This window comes from Branchiostoma belcheri, unplaced genomic scaffold (assembly GCF_001625305.1).
Source record: "Branchiostoma belcheri isolate BF01 breed outbred unplaced genomic scaffold, Haploidv18h27 scaffold152, whole genome shotgun sequence".
Lineage (NCBI taxonomy): Eukaryota > Metazoa > Chordata > Leptocardii > Amphioxiformes > Branchiostomatidae > Branchiostoma > Branchiostoma belcheri.
The window spans coordinates 593,749-611,097 of NW_017802958.1; the positions used below are offsets into that span (position 1 = coordinate 593,749).

Below are 17,349 nucleotides of genomic sequence, written 5' to 3' on the forward strand. Positions count from 1 at the left end.
TTCATCTGTCATCATTGTTATCCCATTGTTGCCCCCCCCACACAGATCAGAACAGAGCACCTGTCCCTGTTCCACAGTATCGTGAAGAACACGTCGTACCGCGAGCATCGTCATCGCCGTGACGACCTGCAGCAGTGCTTCCTGGCCATCCAGCGGGAGGAGGAGAAGGAGGGGGAGGCCGACAAGTTCATCGTTGGTCAGATCTGGGCAGACTTTCCCGACATCTTCACACGGTCAGACTTGGTCTGATGCAGGGGTCTAGCCAGCACCCGTTTTTCCGTCAATTGTGGGAACTTTGTGACTTGTCGCTAGAACCCTGGTCTGATGGACACTTAGTGCTGTGTACCGGTTCACTGGACTTGGATCCAGACTTGTAAGAATGTTTAGGTTCAAGTCCCATAAAACCTAAAAGTCAAGAACCGAGTCCGGACTTATTACCATAAAAGATCATTTCACACACCCCTTTTCTTTCCAAACCATCTAAAACCTTCCGTAGATTGCAAAATCTGCAAAATGAAGAAAACATTGCCATCGGGCATCAAGTAACGGGCTCCATGTTATGTGGCCAAAGTTTCACCCAGACAACATTGCAAGGTTGCCAAGTGCAATTTTGTATTTGCCATGGGTTTAGGTCCAGACTTACAATTCCAGAACTGAAGCTAAACCTCTGGACTTGAATCTGGACCTGAACCTAAATGTGGGTTTAGGTACGCAGTACTATGAACACTAGTCAATTGTAGAACTGTAGACCTTTCACAGACCCTACTACTAGTGGGCAATGTGTAATCAAGGCTAAAAGGGGAGAATAATTTAAGGGCTGGCTAATGTCATGAAAGGCAACCAATGCAATTTCAGGTGAGCAAAACTGGAAATATTGTGAATAAGGCAATCTTTATGCATATTGACACACACTGCTTCACATTAGCACATTTGAGTCAGTATTTCTTACTTTGGGCTTTTAAAACTGCAGAAACAAGCCCCAAGATGAGTCCTTTATTTTCTGGGTGGTACCCTAAAAAGCAGACCAGGGCCCGTCCTGTAACCATTTTCCGTCAGAATTTTGGGTATTTTTACTCCATGAAGGTCAATATACATTAGGATAGTGTGGTTTCAACTCGGGTTTCCGAGCCCTAAAAACTGCACTGGTTGCCTTTAAGGTGGTACATAAATTCTGGATATTACAGGGAAGTGTTCTGACCAAATTAGTACACAAAGAGGTCTGATGTTCAATCGGAAAGCCTTATTAGTCAGGCTATAGTGGCTAACAAAAACGTTGCAAATTTCCTGCTGCTGCCTTCTAGCCTGGAATCCAGTCTTGTCAGCTTTGGTCCACCCCCAAAGTGGCAGGGAAGAGACTTTGTGAGTGGACCAAAGCTGACCTGACTGGATTCCAGGCTAGCTGCCTCCCATATTAGTACCTAGATACTGAATATAATACTCAATTGAGTCCAATGTTTGCTGCATTTGAAACTAACAATTTTCCAGGTATCACAAATACTTGTAGATGTGTGCAAATGTCAGTATCTATAATATATGATTCTGATATGATACTGAAATAAGAAAATCTATGATCTGCTATGTCTATAGTACCACACAGATGCTATTTAAGATATTATATAAAACATGACATAGACACAGTGTATAAAAAGTTGATAGGTTCTATTTTGACACAGTGAGCAGAATGATAATACAAAACAGATATATAGTGCGCTATCTTTTTTTTAACCATAAATTATTTCTTAATCTGCAATAATTGTGCAACATTCATTCCAGAGCATATGGTATAAAGCTGCAAGAAAAATACATGTACTCGCTCTACATTATTCTAGATTGAAATTATATTTGCAATATGTTATTGCTTTGCTTGTATTTGTTACTATAACTGTTGATACTTCTTACTTAAGCTAAACTTGTTTTAAATTCATTTGTCTGCTGCATCATTTTATTTATGTTGACTTCATACTATCAAAAAAAATGTGCTGCCATCTACGATATTGTTAATGTCCTAACAGGCAGAATACTTTACACTTACTTGTAGATTCTACAAATTACTCTAAAAGTAGTTACATTTTTTGTGAATTACCGGTACATGCAGTGAACAAGAAGTTGCCAACTGTAGACATCCTAATTATCTTCATCAGATACAACTCTAAATCAAGGCCTTATCTTTGCAAGGTCATAGAAAATACAGACATTGATATCATACATTAAAAGTCAACTTATTACACAATTGCCAGTGTGTCTTTACTTATGTAGTTTGGTCCTCTTCAATTACATTGTAGAACAAATATCTAACATTACAAAAATGCCAATCAGGAAAGCTTCAAGCCTTTCTTAGCCAAGTCTCTTCTTGCCTCTTCAATTTCCTGTAAGAGTGACATTAAAGACAACATTAAACATAAATAAAAGATAAACAAATATGTAGACTTCTTGAATTGATGATTAACGGTGCACACCCCAGTTCTTCCGCGACAGGGGTCCGCGATAGTCCGTTGTAAAAAAGTAACGAAAGGGTTTTGAGGGTCCAAGTTTGAGGTGACATTTCTTATAAACTGCCACGAAGTATCATTAAACATTAACATGGCTGCAGAGTGTAAGAAATGGTGATTTTGGGGTGAAAATTTCTTTTGGCTCCGAACCTTACTTCCGGGTATCCTTGCGCGCCAAGTGTAATCTGCCCATTTGACCTAGTTTTCGCTCTGCGGCTTCGTAGGGGTGGATTTGCAACCCCTCGCGCCATGGACTGTTTAGAAAATTACAGTACTAGAATTTTCTTTATAATGTACTCGGGTATAGTCAAGGCTTGGGTCTTTCTGCCAGCATCAGTCATTTCTGCCGGAAAATTTTTTTGGGGGGGATTATCCTATGCGAAAATTCGCAATTTTGGGCATTAATTTTGGAGTGAAAATAATGTTTTTTCCGTTGATTTTACCAAACTTAAAAAGGTTGAAGAAACCAAACTCAGCTTGTCTTTTAGCTGAAGAGATATCCTTTCGTCCCATATACAGTTATTCTCCTTCCGAATTATTCCACGCCAGAGACGGTCACTAGATTTGAGGGTGTGCAGCTTCGAATAGAGGCCCCAAATAAACTGGGGTGTGCCCCCTTAAAAGATTGAAGCACAGGGTACTGCAGCTTTAAAGGCATCCAATGCAATTTCAGGGCAGCAAAACTGGATTTTCAAAGTCAATTTTCTGGTCATTGTAGTAAGGCCATGTTGATTTGATTATATGGATGACATCCTCTGGGAACCCCAAAACTGATGCGCGCGTGCAAATAAAAAAAAAGTTTTGCAAAAAAAAAAAGTTAGCTTTCACTATGAAATCTACGTGGTCATGAAGGTTGAAGAAATGGCACAGAATATGTTATGGCGAATAATCTACTCTTCGAATTCATTTCTTTACATTTTTGTCTTTTTTCCTTTGATTTTGGCATTCTACGACATTGGTATCGTTTCTAAATGTTTTCCTTGCAACTTATGGTATATTTTTGCTCATTTAGCAACTGTTTTGTACGATTTACAGTATGGTTGAAAACTTTTTTTTTTGGAAACGGCCGAAAATTCATGCACACGAGGATGTCATCCATATAATCAAATCAACATGGCCTAAGCTGAATCAAACCTATCCTAAAGCATACTGATATCTGTGAGGCAAAAGTGTAATGTTACTATTGGGAAATGGTTGCTTGTTTTGTATCGTGCTGCTTTTAGCTATTTACATGTATGAGTGGTACCCAAAAATAAAGTGATTCCTCACATAGCTTGTTTTGGGGCTATTTCCAATACTTCAAGTATACAAAATGAAGGAAAAAATGTGCTAAGGAATGCACTGTAAATATCTATATATAATTATATAGTATCAGACAAATTTCCTCATCTAGATCTAGAGTATTTTTTTTTTGTCGTTTTGCTACCCTGAAATTGCATTGGATGCCTTTAAGAAGCATCATGAGAGTTCTGACCTGTTGGAGCTCTTTGGCAGCATCTTCACAGTCATTAAAGGTGGCAACTCTGTAGCCAATAGTTGCTAATGAGTAGCACTGTAATAAAGGAAAAAGGTGGGGATTAGTAAATGAATACATACCTGTAATTCTATGTGATAACACGGTTTACAGCAAAGTGAGCAAACAATGCAATTGTATGTTGTAGCTTGAATTCGAATTTAGAATATATTTCATCTAGAGTTAAACCTTCTTGTGTCAGAGTGCTGATTTGACAAGGTGTTACAATCAGCCTGTGAGTTTAGGCTCAAGTAGTGTTACAAAATGTGTATGTAGAATGGATTTATAAAATATCATCAATTGCTCAATAATATATGATTGGCCTACTTTCAGTAAACTATAGTACTGACTGTACATAAATAATTACATGTATGTACATGTATATTAGGGGATGCCTCTATACCTCTGTATGTAAATGCCTTTCATTAATATAATGCTCTAGATCTATGGCATCATTCACAGCTATTAGTAATCTTCCAAGCAGAGGTTGGTGGGGAGTATTGTGAACTTTCTATCATATGCCCCGTTTTTCTGTTGCGACTCCCACTCTGGAAACCCCATTGGTTACGGAGTAGCAACAGCAAAATGGGACATAAGATAGAATGTTCACAATGCTCTCTCCAACATCTGCTTGGCTGCAACAAGTGTCCTGATGAGTAGAGGATACTTACTGCAAAACTCATGAGAAGATACATGGGTGCCTGTGGAGGGGAGAGAGAGAGAGAGAAATGAACAAATGTATATTCCCAAGGAGGTTCCTGACTGTAAAAAAAAAGGATCAAACCAAAAAGGATTAAAAAAAATTAAATCTTACGGTTCTTGGTGGCAAATGTTCAGATGTTAAAGCACATTGGTGCACCAATTCCCCAAATCTATAGTGTTTTGTGCACACATTGAGACAGATTAGCCAAAAAAGGCTCAGAGGGCATCACTCCACTGTCGGGGAAGGTAACGTTGTGTAAAGTGCCTTTCTTTCAAAAGGGCAAAGCATTGGGGTACTGTGAGAATTGAACTCGGGACATATCAGTTCTGAGTCCAATGCCCAAACTGCGCCACTGACAATTTCTTAAATCCCATACAAAAAGTTATTATGAATTTCCAGATAAAACAACTTTATACTCATGAGAGATACTGACCACCCAGACGACCTCCTTCCACTGTGGTGAGAGTTGTGCTGGTACAAGGTCCCACACCAGACATGCCCATGTACCCAGGAGCAGTCCCACACCCAACAACCACTGCAGTAACTTCGTCATCACCTGGTCATAGACAGAGCATTATTACAGACCGTTAGGCCATGTTGATTTGATTACATGGATGACATCCTCTGGGAACCCCAAAACTGCATGTGTGCGAGTAAAAAAAGTTTTGCAAAATACGTTGCCTTTATGATAATGAAATCTATGTGGTCATGAAGGTTGAGCAAATGACTAAACACACAGATTACAGTATGGCAAATAATAGACTTAATTTTCACCTCTTCACATTTTTTTCATATTTTTTCCATATTACGACGTATCATTTTCCTTTCTTTTTTCAATGTAAGGCAATATATTTGTTAATTTTGCAGCTGCTTTGTACAACTTACAGTAGGTCGAAAATAACCTTTTTTTGGAAACGGACGAATATTCATGTACGCGTGGCTGTCATCCATACAATCAAATTTATACTATATAATTATAGGGACCGTTATTTTGGTCTACGTGCTAGCTGCCCTGTATGGTTTGAGAACAGTGCAGCTGCAGAACTACTGACTTCTGGTGTCTATGAAAAGGTGAGAACATGGTGAGCAGTTCCTGTTTTATGCATCACAGTTTTGTACATTTTGACTTGAACATGATGCAACGAAAGAACATGCAACATCATGAAGAAATTGCACACTACACTAGCTAGCAGATATTTGTACGTTTCGTTATCCCTAAACTCCGATGTTCAAATAAAATCCTAGCTCAAAGATATGGTTAGACTATAGCGTACTTGTTCAAAGCTTACCGTGTCTCAGATTGCTGTAAAATAGCTTTAAACGCAGGAAAAAGTTTCGCCACGTCTCTTTTTTTTTTGGAAAAAAAAGCTCCCAGTCAGCTGGTGACCTTTGAACTGTAACAGATGTTACCGTAAATCGTACTGTCTAAAATAGATGTCTAGTCCACTGTAATAATGATTTCAATAGATTATTGCGGATAGTTTGCATTTTCATATTGATATTTCAGCAAATATCTACATATCTACATTATTTTGACAGTGAGAAAACAAGAAATATACGATTGTCGTAAAATTACGTTCAGTAAAAAAATAGCTCTTTATTTGTCACATAGAGTCTAAGGCATATAGGGAATATTTAATCCTTGAAAAATAATCATTCTGAATAATTTCAATGTCACAAGTTATATTAAGATATTTTTAATGGATATATCAGCCTACAAACATCAATAATTTTAACATTTAAAGACAATTTTTGTTGTTAAAGTTACGCGTATCCACGTATACGAATAGTTGTCGAGATACCTCCCGGAGAGGGGAGGGTCATCCAAATCAGCCCGGTACAGGTAAACCTGAACTGGTCCAACCTGTTGTCTACCTTTTGTTTCTGTTCAATAGATCAGGTGTCTGATGCGCAGGATGCCCCGGGGGGACAGTTCGGGGGCCTTTAAGTACTCCAGGGTCGCGCAGAGCGGGTACAACTACGGCCTGAGAACCATGGAGAACGTCCAACAAGAGTCGATGTTGAGAAAATCTCTGAAGATCGCACTGGTGGTCTCGGCTTATTGGTGAGATATAATTTGTGTTCACTTAGGATTATTTTCTTGTAATCTGTGACAACAAGCTTAGAGAGATTTAATCTGTGGTACTGTTTAAACTGTGTTGGGTGTAGACGTGGCAGTGCAATTATAACAATCATGGCATCGAAAATACTAGTACTGCAGTAGCTTTCCTACAAAATCTAACGTTATGTATAAACTCAGAGACTTTGTGTTAGATTTAGGAGAAAACGTATAACGTCAGATTTCAATTAGTTGGTAATTATACTGTATTTCCAGGATACTTTACTTTAAGCCAGGTGATGTTTTCCTAAGTACTGTAAATACATGTAGGTACATGAACAAACACAACATACATAACACAAGTTACACTGTTCTGTGGTATAAAGACAAATTATTTGGCTACAAGCCTTAATTTGGAATTTTCCGTTGCAGAGGCCTTAGACAATCAATTAACATTTGTACTAGTATGCTGTATTATGAATCAATTTAATGGGTTTTAAGTAAATTTTTCATGTGTCGCTAAGACTTGCTTATTTCTTTACACTGGTATGATAAATGATATTTCTCTTAGGAAAATAAGTTAGATAACGTTATAGAGTCTATCGGCTTCTTCGACCTTTGATTGAATGTTCTGACTGTTCTTTCTCCCTCCTGTTACCATACAGGGTCGTGTCCATCACTATGGTGTTTCTCAACAAGTACCTACTGAGTGGAGAAGAACTGAAGGTAGGCCAATCATTTCTTTGTATTTGTTACAATTTAATTAACTAGTACATATCTACCAAATTGCATGTAACAGGTACAGAATGCAAGCATAGTAACCACTTCTTAAGGAGATGGTATGACCTGGAAACATGATAGGGCTGTAACCAGGTCTAAAAGGTGAAAGTGTAAAGTGATATAAAGGTAGCCGCGGCGACTGTTGCAGGGCTTCTCTTGCTTGTAGTCTTTTACATTAGCCCTAACAACTGTTGTTAGGGCTAATGTAAAAGACTGCAAGCAAGAGAAGCCCTGCAACAGTCGCCGCGGCTAATATAAAGGATAACGTGATGTCCTTGGTGATATAATGAGCACCCCACCCTTTCATAATGACGTTTAAATTGTTGTCCTAGAATGTATGGCCGATGCACATGACACACTCTTTCAAAGTCTTGTGTATGTCTTTTGAGCTATTGTACATGCGTATATTGGACCTCACATTCACAATGTTTACAAAATAGAATTTGTGTCTCTTTACTTAGAAGGTAGGAGGTTTGAGTACAAGTTGAATATATTGTCTGAATATTGTCTGCTGACAGAATAGATTGTAGAATGTTGAAATATTTGTACACAGTTCATTTTGTACTCAATTTTATTGCTGTTATTCCTCACTAACAGAGTTTGAAGACAGCAAGTGAGGGGAAAATGGTTTGTGACAGACTGTTTGAGCTATCTCAGATGATGCTGATTGATTCAATTTCAACACTGATCTTTTTTTGCACTTTTCATCCAAACTTTTCATCAGTTCTTCAAGCTGCCGTTCTGCTCATGTAGAAATAATTTTACGACTCCTTAACTTTTTTGTAACATCTGCTTTGAACATCATTTGATGAATTTTGTTCAAACTTTGAGTACCACCATGCTACCACGCAATCGACAAAGCACTTCCATTTTTCTGCCTTGATGCCCAAGACTTCTATTGTTTTGTATTGTCCCTTTTCTAATTTGGCTCAAACTAGTCTTAACCAATATAATCACTTGTTACTGTCTATGTATTCCGAATTACAAGAAGCCACTTTTCAAAAATTTGTCTTCACATGCTGTCTCCCTCTGCAATATTGTGTGCAGGTTTTGTCTGTCATTAATTTGATTCTATCACTCCTGTTATAGTGTTAATTATATTAGAATGTTGCATGAAAAGATTAGTTTTCAGCATAGATAGAGACAGATCACTCAGGGCTCAAAATACCACCAGCATGTATTACTGTAGTGCAGGTAAAACTGGAGCTGTGCAGGTATTTCTGATGTCTACCTGCACCTAACCTGCACTGGTCCATGTACTGGGTATATGCAGGTTAGTGCAGGTAAAATTGGAGATGTGCAGGTATTTCTGATGTCTACCTGTACCTAACCTGCACTGATCCATGTACTGGGTATATGCAGGTTAGTGCAGGTAAAATTGGAGATGTGCAGGTATTTCTGATGTCTACCTGCACCTAACCTGCACTGGTCCATGTACTGGGTATATGCAGGTTAGTGCAGGTAAAATTGGAGCTGTGCAGGTATTTCTGATGTCTACCTGCACCTAACCTGCACTGGTCCATGTACTGGGTATATGCAGGTTAGTGCAGGTAAAATTGTAGCTGTGCTAGGTATTTCTGATGTCTACCTGCACCTAACCTGCACTGGTCCATGTACTGGGTATATGCAGGTTAGTGCAGGTAAAATTGGAGCTGTGCAGGTATTTCTGATGTCTACCTGTACCTAACCTTCACTGGTATTTTGAGCCCTATAGTACTTGTGTTGTCAAGTTGTGGCAGTATTCTAGCCCTTTTTGAACGAGTAGCTGTTTACAACTGAATTTTATAAAAATATAAGTCGAAACAACCAACACCTTGTTCTATTTATACTCAGAAGACATAGACCATAGGTCAGAAAGTAGCCAATCATTCTGAATTTAATTTTTTTTTCTGACCAATCATACCACTCCAGAATCTTATAGATATACAGCAGAATTGTTTGATTTAACCCAAGTGCTAACAATAAGCTGAATGAAGAGACTCCCTTTACACAACTAGGACTGGTGTTTTATTCAGCCGATATTTTTGTGACCTTATGTCCTTCCTCAGGGCAATTCTGACTTAGGTTCACATCATTGCACTGCATAGGCGTCACTGCTATAAATGTGTTCCTAAACGCAAACTATTTACATCTCTACATATTTAGAGGAAACAGTATCTACAATTAGCCTCTATAGCAGGCTTATAGAACTGGAGGTTTGGTGGTCTTTGGCTGTTTTCTGATCAGCTAGCCCAGTTGAGGGTAGTTCAATCAGGCCGGCTATGTTGTCAATATACAATCTGAAAATAGCACATAAAAGATCCCAAAGACCCTAAAGACCCCCAGTTTTTGGCATGCTATGAAGGCTAATCTACAATGCCCTGATGAGGAAGATGACAGACAGTCACCAAAACATTGCCTTTTGGTTGTGTAAAAGAGTCTCTTTATTCAGTGACTTACCAACCTGATGAAGCTATTCACAGAAACTGACCTGTTCTGTTCTGTTATACGTGTTATTCCACAGCTGGAGGCTCCACTGTTCATCACGTTCTACCAGTGCCTGGTGTCGGTACTGTTGTGTCTGCTGCTCCGACTCCTCTCCAGGCTGGTGCCAGGTGTCATCTCCTTCCCACCTGTGCACCTGGACAAGAAGATATCCCGGGAGGTGGGGACGCATACATTATATTTATAGGCCATGTCGATTTGATTGATAAATAATATGGATGATATCCGCGTGTGCAGTAATTTTTTTATCCGCTTCCATTTCTCTGCCATACTTTAAGTCTACAAAGCCACTGCAAAAAGAGTAAATATATTGCAAAAAAATATTGGAAAACTATACTTGTGACATAGAATGGCAAAGTCAATTGCAAAGGAAAAGAAGAAAATGTGAAGAAATGAAAATGAGTCTATTATTATTCGCCATACCATACTCGGTGTGTTTAAATTTAATGTGTCATTTGCTCAACCTTCATGACCACGTAGAATTCATAATGAATAGAAGTCAAGTTTATTTTTGCCAAACTTTTTTTTATTCACACGCAAATGTTTGTGTTTTTGTTCACCACCCTCCCCCCTGCAGGTATTGCCCTTATCCGTGGTGTTTGTTGGAATGATCACGTTTAACAACCTGTGTCTGAAGTACGTGGGCGTGGCCTTCTACACTGTGGGCAGATCACTCACAACAGTATTCAACGTGGTGAGTTTGGATGTATTTATTTATTGGTTTATTTGTATCAACGTATCAACAACATATCTCGCAGCCTTGACATACAGGGCTGAATTCTGATGTTTGTTTACAATATAAATCATTAATTAATAGTAGGGAAATACAAAATTACAATCCTGTCGGACTCTACAGATATGGTATCACTTTGGTTCAACAAATTAAAGTATTTACAATCTTACAATCGTACAAACTACGACGATCTTACGTCGTACAAACCTTATTGGATGTAGTAATACATGTAGATGAAAAACATACATAAGTAGGTTTTCATAGTTATCACAGAAATTTAAGAAAAATGGGTTCACTAAATAAACCTGAGAAAATGATATTGTGGATCGGACAATCAACCTTCTATAGCTTTAATGCAAACTGTTAGTGTTACTCAATTAGCAAGCAGCTGGATATAGATTTTGGAAACCTGTCAAGTCACTTGGGTAATATTACTAGTAGTTCCCTTGTGTATCTCATTACCTGGATGTTTAAAGCCTCTGTCACACATTCACAAATTTGTACTAGCTAAACACCAAACACTAGCTAAGCACCCCCTAACCTTGGTTAGGAGTAGGTCAAGGTAAGTCGGCTGGTATTATGATACTATTTGACGGCGTCATCTAAAGTGTTTCAAAATGTTTCAAACATTCGGGGGTTGGTCTGGAGGTTCGAACATGGTTGGCTGGTATTCAACTGTAAATCAGCAGAACACCAGACAGCCATTCAGGAGTAGTGTTACAAAATGTAGGTGTGTGTTCGATGGTCAAATTTTACTCAACTTTAACTCAAATTTGTTTCAATTCGTATTGGTATATAAAAATAGGTGTGCCTAAATCTCGCCAGACTGCTCCCAAACTTCATATTCAGCCAATTGTAGTCTGCTGGTGTTTGGGGGCAAGGTTGGTGAAAGGTCCCAAATGTATGACACAGTGGGGCTATAACCTACATCGACGTATACCCTGAATGTTTTGAAGATTCTCTTGCTCTCCTTCCCCTCCAGGTTCTGACCTACTTTGTTCTGAAGCAGACAACGTCACTCAAGGCCATCATCTGTTGTCTGGTCATCATCTCAGGATTTGTACTGGGGGTGGACCAGGAGGGGGCAGCAGGTCAGTACACTCAGGGGAACACCTTATCTTAAAAGTTCATCTGTAGTGGTAGATGTCATTATATAGGAGGTTTAAACTGTAATTATTTCCAACACAAAGAATTGGACCTACCCAAATTTTCGAGGGTACAACTTCAGTCTCTGACAATGACAATTACATGTTATGGGTAATGTACCGATACAAATTACATTGATTTTGGGTGACTGCCTACAGATTACGGATACTTAAGGGGGCACACCCCAGTTAATTTGGCGCTTCTATTCAAAGCTATTCCATGCTATTTTTAGTACCCTTATACTTATTTTTATATACATATACTAGGTTTAAATGTGTGTCTTGTTTGCGTGCTTGTGATTGTTTTGTGTGTGGGCCACAACACCAGCCCCCGCTGCCTGTGGCCCACGAGTATTGTACTTGTTGCAACTCTAATAAATCAAATCAAATCAAATCAAAGCTGCACACCCTAAAATCTAGCGACTGTCTCTGCCGTGGAATAATTTGGAAGGAAAATAACTGTATATGGGACAAAAGGATATTTCTTCAGCTACAGGACTCAACCTCTTTAATTTTTGTAAAACCAACAGAAAAAACAATACATATTATTTTCAAAATGCACAAAATTGGGAATTTTTTATTCCCATAAAAAAAAATTTCCAGCAGAAATGACAGAAAGACCCAAACCTATACCCGAGTAAATTATAAAGAAAATCTTAGTACTGTAATTCTTTAAATCTTTTTTCTCAAAACAGCTTTACTTGTCAAGTCATAAAGTATGAAAATATATTTGCCAATTTCTCATAAAGACAATGGGAAGTCCAGAAAGTTGCATATATGTGTAAAGATAGGCGACCACTCACAGTGAACGCACTCAACTGGTTTATTCCATTTGTAACCGGCCGGTTCTACAGCCCCTTCCCTCGAGCGGTACCAGCATAGATCACCTGTTCGAACACGACACTGGCACGTGCGCTGGCACGTGTTCGAACAGGTGACCGCGGCTCCGCCCGAGGGAGGGGATAGAACCGGCGATAATACAATGCTTACTAATACTAACAACACACATTGTTACATATGTAACAATGTTTACAATCTTTTGGTGTTTACTTGCAGGTACCCTGTCCGTGATTGGAGTGGTCTTCGGTGTGGGTGCCAGTCTGTTTGTCTGTCTGAACTCCATCATGACCAAGAAGGTCCTCCCATGTGTGGACAGTAACGTGTGGCGCCTCACGTACTACAACAACATCAACGCTGTCATCCTCTTCATCCCTCTCATCCTAATCTTCGGTGAAGCTTCCGTCCTCGCTAACTTTCCCCACCTCACGTCCTCCAAGTTCTGGTCCCTCATGACTCTATCCGGTGTGTTCGGCTTTGCTATCGGTTACATCACAGGACTCCAGATTAAAGTCACCAGCCCTCTCACACATAACATAAGCGGGACCGCGAAAGCGTGCGCACAGACCGTTATAGCCGTCGTGCACTCTCATGACGTGAAAACCGTCCTGTGGTGGTTGAGTAACGCTCTGGTGATGGGGGGTTCGGCGGCGTACACGAAAGTACGCCACTCGGAAATGCAGAAGCAGCACCAAGAGTCTAAGAGGGCGTTAGCAGAGATGAAAATAGAGGACGACAGGAAAAATGGAGATCTTAATAAGGTGTAAGTTTCACAACTTGTGTTAGACTCTGTAGTGATTTGTACATAATCATGAAAGTTCCTCTGTGGTGGTAGTAATCATAGCAGAATGTTGAACTTTATTCCAACACAATAAGTGCAGAGGGATCAAATAGAAACAGCGGACATTGTACACTACCTGGCACTATGTTGTAACTGTAACTATTGAGAGTTACTTTACGTTCGGAAGAAATTGGTCATTAATTGTCCTGATGAAGGCAACTGTGGTCATCGGAAATTTTATCTCTCTATATTCATGTTCGAATAATGTTCAACACTTTACTATGATTTGTACATGGTGGCTAGTTGGTTACTTACCATATTGTATTTGCACAGTGTTTTATATTAAATGACACTTTCTGTGTATGAAATACAATCATATATACCCAGTACTGTCATCTGTAACAAAATATTACCACCATCACATAAGGTTGATATGTGAAGGAAGTAAACACACCACACAGTCTGGGATGTGAATTCTGCCCCTAAAACAAGTTATTTTGCGAGTTTGGCTGAAAATCTCTGTATTTGAACTGTGATTGCGGCAATAGGTTTCTGACTAAAGCTATTGGAAAATGGTAAAAAAAAGGGTACAGTTGTGTGCAGAAGTTCATGATGCAATGATACATGTATATTTGTTGCATTGCTTGGTCAGTTAAAGAGGGTCAAGTTGCAGAAATTGTGATTGTATGCATTTGTCAAAATTCATTCCATCAAACGTTCTTTCAACTGCAGAATGTTGAAGATATTTTATTTCAAAAGTAGCCCTTTTTTGTACTATGTAACAAGTACTGGTGGTAGTCATGATTTTACACTTGAAGAACAAGAAAGAAAACAAGATACAGGGGATTCCACTTATTTGTATACCTTTTATTTGTATAATTCGGGTATTTGTATAGAATTCTAAAACCCCAAACCATTTACCATTCACACCATTGTAAAAACAATGCATAATTGTATAGCGCATTATCGTATATTCCGGCGTATCGTATAGAATTTGGTCCGATTCTATCGTATAATGTCCAGAAAAAATACGTTAAGAGTCAGCAAGGATCGTATGAAATGTTTGTGTAAAGCCACTAAACCATCAAAATTAACGAAATTGTCTGTTTGGGGCCACAAAGAATCCCGGCAAGCGAGCGGTAGTCGGCGGCTCCGGCGGTAGTCGGCACTACAAAGGACCGCCCGCCCGCACGCAAGCGGCGCGGGAGGGGAGTCGGCACTGCAAAGGAACACGCACGGCTTATGATTGACTATCAAGAGTTTTTTATTTCCTTTGTTGAAGTTTAAGCAGACAACTTACTGTACTCAATAAAAATGGGGTTCCCTCGATCTTCTGTCTCATTCTTTTTGAGTTCATGTCCGAGTGCGTCACGTCAGTTTTCACAATGTCCACCACCACGCCGAGGAAGACTAGGAAGGACTTGACTTTAGCTGACAAAGTTAAGGTCATTCAACTGCTGGACGGCGTGCCGAAAGTGTCACAGACAGAAGTCGCCAAGAGGTTTGGTGTTTCACAGCCGCAGGTCTGCCGAGCGTACAAGAATAAGGAGGACATCCTACAACAGTGGGAAGCCAACAAGAACCCCAACCGGAAGCGGAAGAGAGAGGGCAAGGTCGGAGACGTCGAAGAGGCCTTGTATCGCTGGTTCCTCAACGCAAGGGCTAAGAACTTTCCTCTTTCTGGGCCTATACTGAAGGAGAAGTCCAAGGGCCTTGCAGAGGCCTTGGGGATAACTGACTTCAACCCAACCGACGGTTGGTTGAGTCGCTGGAAAGAACGCAACGATATCGTATTCAAGAGGGCCCATGGGGAGAAGAAAGACGCTGACACGCAGTCTGCACAGGACTGGACGAGAGACGTTCTGCCGACGATTCTGGAAGAATTCGACCCTGACAACGTGTACAACTGTGATGAGACAGGACTGTTGTACAGGGCCCTGCCCAAGGGTACGTTGTGCCAGAAGACTGAGGCGGTCGACGGGGGAAAGAAGGCCATGGAGCGACTCACTGTACTGCTGGCAGCCAACATGACCGGTACACACAAACTCCAGCCGCTCGTCATCGGGACCAGCAAGAATCCCAGATGCTTCAGAGGAAAGCGCGTCCCACTGCCATACGAGGCAAACAAGAAGGCCTGGATGACAGGTGAACTGTTCCGAGCTTGGCTGAAGAAGATCGACCGTGAGATGGGCCGAAAAGGGAAGAACATTGCGCTGCTCCTTGACAATTGTACGGCCCACCCAGACGTGCAGCTAAGGAACATCCGGCTGGTGTTCCTACCCGCAAACACAACGTCCATCCTACAACCGCTAGATCAAGGCATCATTCGCAATTTCAAGTCGCTCTACAGATCACAGATGCTGACGCGCATCATTCACGCGGTGGATGATCTGGAGGTCGAATCTGCAGCCCAGCTCGCTAAGAAGACTACGGTACTGGACGCAATCTACATGATGAGAGAAGCGTGGAAGAAGGTGACCGACACAACCATCCAGAACTGTTTCCGCAAGGGTGGGTTCAGCAGAACCGAGGTACAGGATGAGCCTGAAGCCGCAGTCGAGCCGCCAGCAGGAATGTCTACGGAAGAATTCAACAGGTTCGTGGACATCGATGCCGCCCTTGAGTGCACAGGTGAACTCACCGACGCAGAACTGTGCCAGGAGGTGCGAGATGCCCGGGGAGCCGGCGAGACGCCGACGGAGACCGAAGAGGTGGACACTTCCAGCGCTACACCAGCAGTAACATCAGCAGAGGTCCACCACGCCCTTGATGTTCTGCGCCGTTGGATGCAGGAGCGGGACTTTGCTCAATACGGCACCCTCACCACCATGGAAGCGGAAATCTACCATCACAACTTGTATGCCAAGAAGCAGCAGTCCACGATAACCAGCTTCTTCCAGCCGCGCAACAAGTAAGATTTTCACTATTGTGACATGGACAATATTGTAAGCACGAGAAATAAGACTTTGTAATGTAATGTTTGTGACACATTTGAATGTCCCGCCGCCAATGTGACCGCAATGTACGACGGGATAGCATCGACCACGCCATCGGCGCCATGTTTTCCTTTGTTCTGGTGTAACATTTTACGTACAATTTCGGACTTTTCTGTTTATTTATCGACCTGTTATGACAAGAATTTGTGACTTACAGAACTACAGGTTTCTTTTATGATTATGTATCGTATCGATGTAGCTTTTGAAGACCTTTTTGCTCAAGTTTTGTCTTGCTATGGCTGTCGGAATGGGATAGCGTAAATTTGACCACGCTCCGGTGCTATGCTATGCTATGTTTTCCTTTGTTCCGTTGCAACGTTGTTACGTACGATTAAGACTTTTCTGTTTACTTTATCGACTTGTTATGTCAGGAATTTCGGACATATGTAATTACAGGTTACTTTTATGATTATGTATCGTTAAATTTTTTGGTGAAGCTTTGTTTTAGTAACCTAGAAATTCTAACGTAATCCCGACAAACGTCTTTATTGTGTAGATGTACATCAAGTTCATTCTGTAATGTTCATGTTAGCACAGCGTCAGCCTATTGCAAATGTCGCTAAAATAGCCGTAACTTTGAAGTTGCTTTCGTGCCTGTAGAAAAAGAAAAGAAAACAGTAACGTGAGTTACGTTGTTATGTACAACAACAACAACATCTTGATTAATAACTGTATCGAAATGTCTGAATAAAGTTTGTGAATGAAGTTCCTTATCGTGTGCGTGTGCTTTTTGTCTTTGGCTCCTACGTAGTACAAATACATTATGTACAGTATACTTGTACACATGTAGTACAGTACAACATGTACTCGGCCCGGACCGCCCCCCCCG

At 40.5% G+C, this 17,349-nt stretch overlaps 2 protein-coding genes across 3 annotated transcripts in view; one reads left to right on the forward strand and one right to left on the reverse strand.

Moving 5' to 3' along the window:
- LOC109465547 (dolichol-phosphate mannosyltransferase subunit 3-like) overlaps positions 1–6,149 on the reverse strand; it is a 10,713-nt gene extending 4,564 nt beyond the window's left edge. Inside the window, exons 1-5 of the mRNA XM_019762904.1 lie at positions 5,995–6,149; positions 5,139–5,261; positions 4,674–4,703; positions 3,964–4,041; positions 2,249–2,366 (exon numbers count right to left, since the gene is read on the reverse strand). Coding sequence (XP_019618463.1) covers positions 2,313–2,366; positions 3,964–4,041; positions 4,674–4,703; positions 5,139–5,258 — 282 coding nt within the window. The 5' untranslated portion in view covers positions 5,259–5,261; positions 5,995–6,149 and the 3' untranslated portion in view covers positions 2,249–2,312. The remainder of the gene's footprint in view (positions 1–2,248; positions 2,367–3,963; positions 4,042–4,673; positions 4,704–5,138; positions 5,262–5,994) is intronic.
- Positions 6,150–6,503: 354 nt separating this feature from the next.
- LOC109465544 (GDP-fucose transporter 1-like) overlaps positions 6,504–17,349 on the forward strand; it is an 11,672-nt gene continuing 826 nt past the window's right edge. For both annotated transcript variants that reach the window (XM_019762901.1, XM_019762902.1), the window contains exons 1-6: positions 6,504–6,770; positions 7,430–7,490; positions 10,048–10,188; positions 10,606–10,722; positions 11,744–11,852; positions 12,963–13,506. In XM_019762901.1, the coding sequence (XP_019618460.1) occupies positions 6,613–6,770; positions 7,430–7,490; positions 10,048–10,188; positions 10,606–10,722; positions 11,744–11,852; positions 12,963–13,506 (1,130 nt within the window). In that variant the 5' untranslated portion in view covers positions 6,504–6,612. The remainder of the gene's footprint in view (positions 6,771–7,429; positions 7,491–10,047; positions 10,189–10,605; positions 10,723–11,743; positions 11,853–12,962; positions 13,507–17,349) is intronic.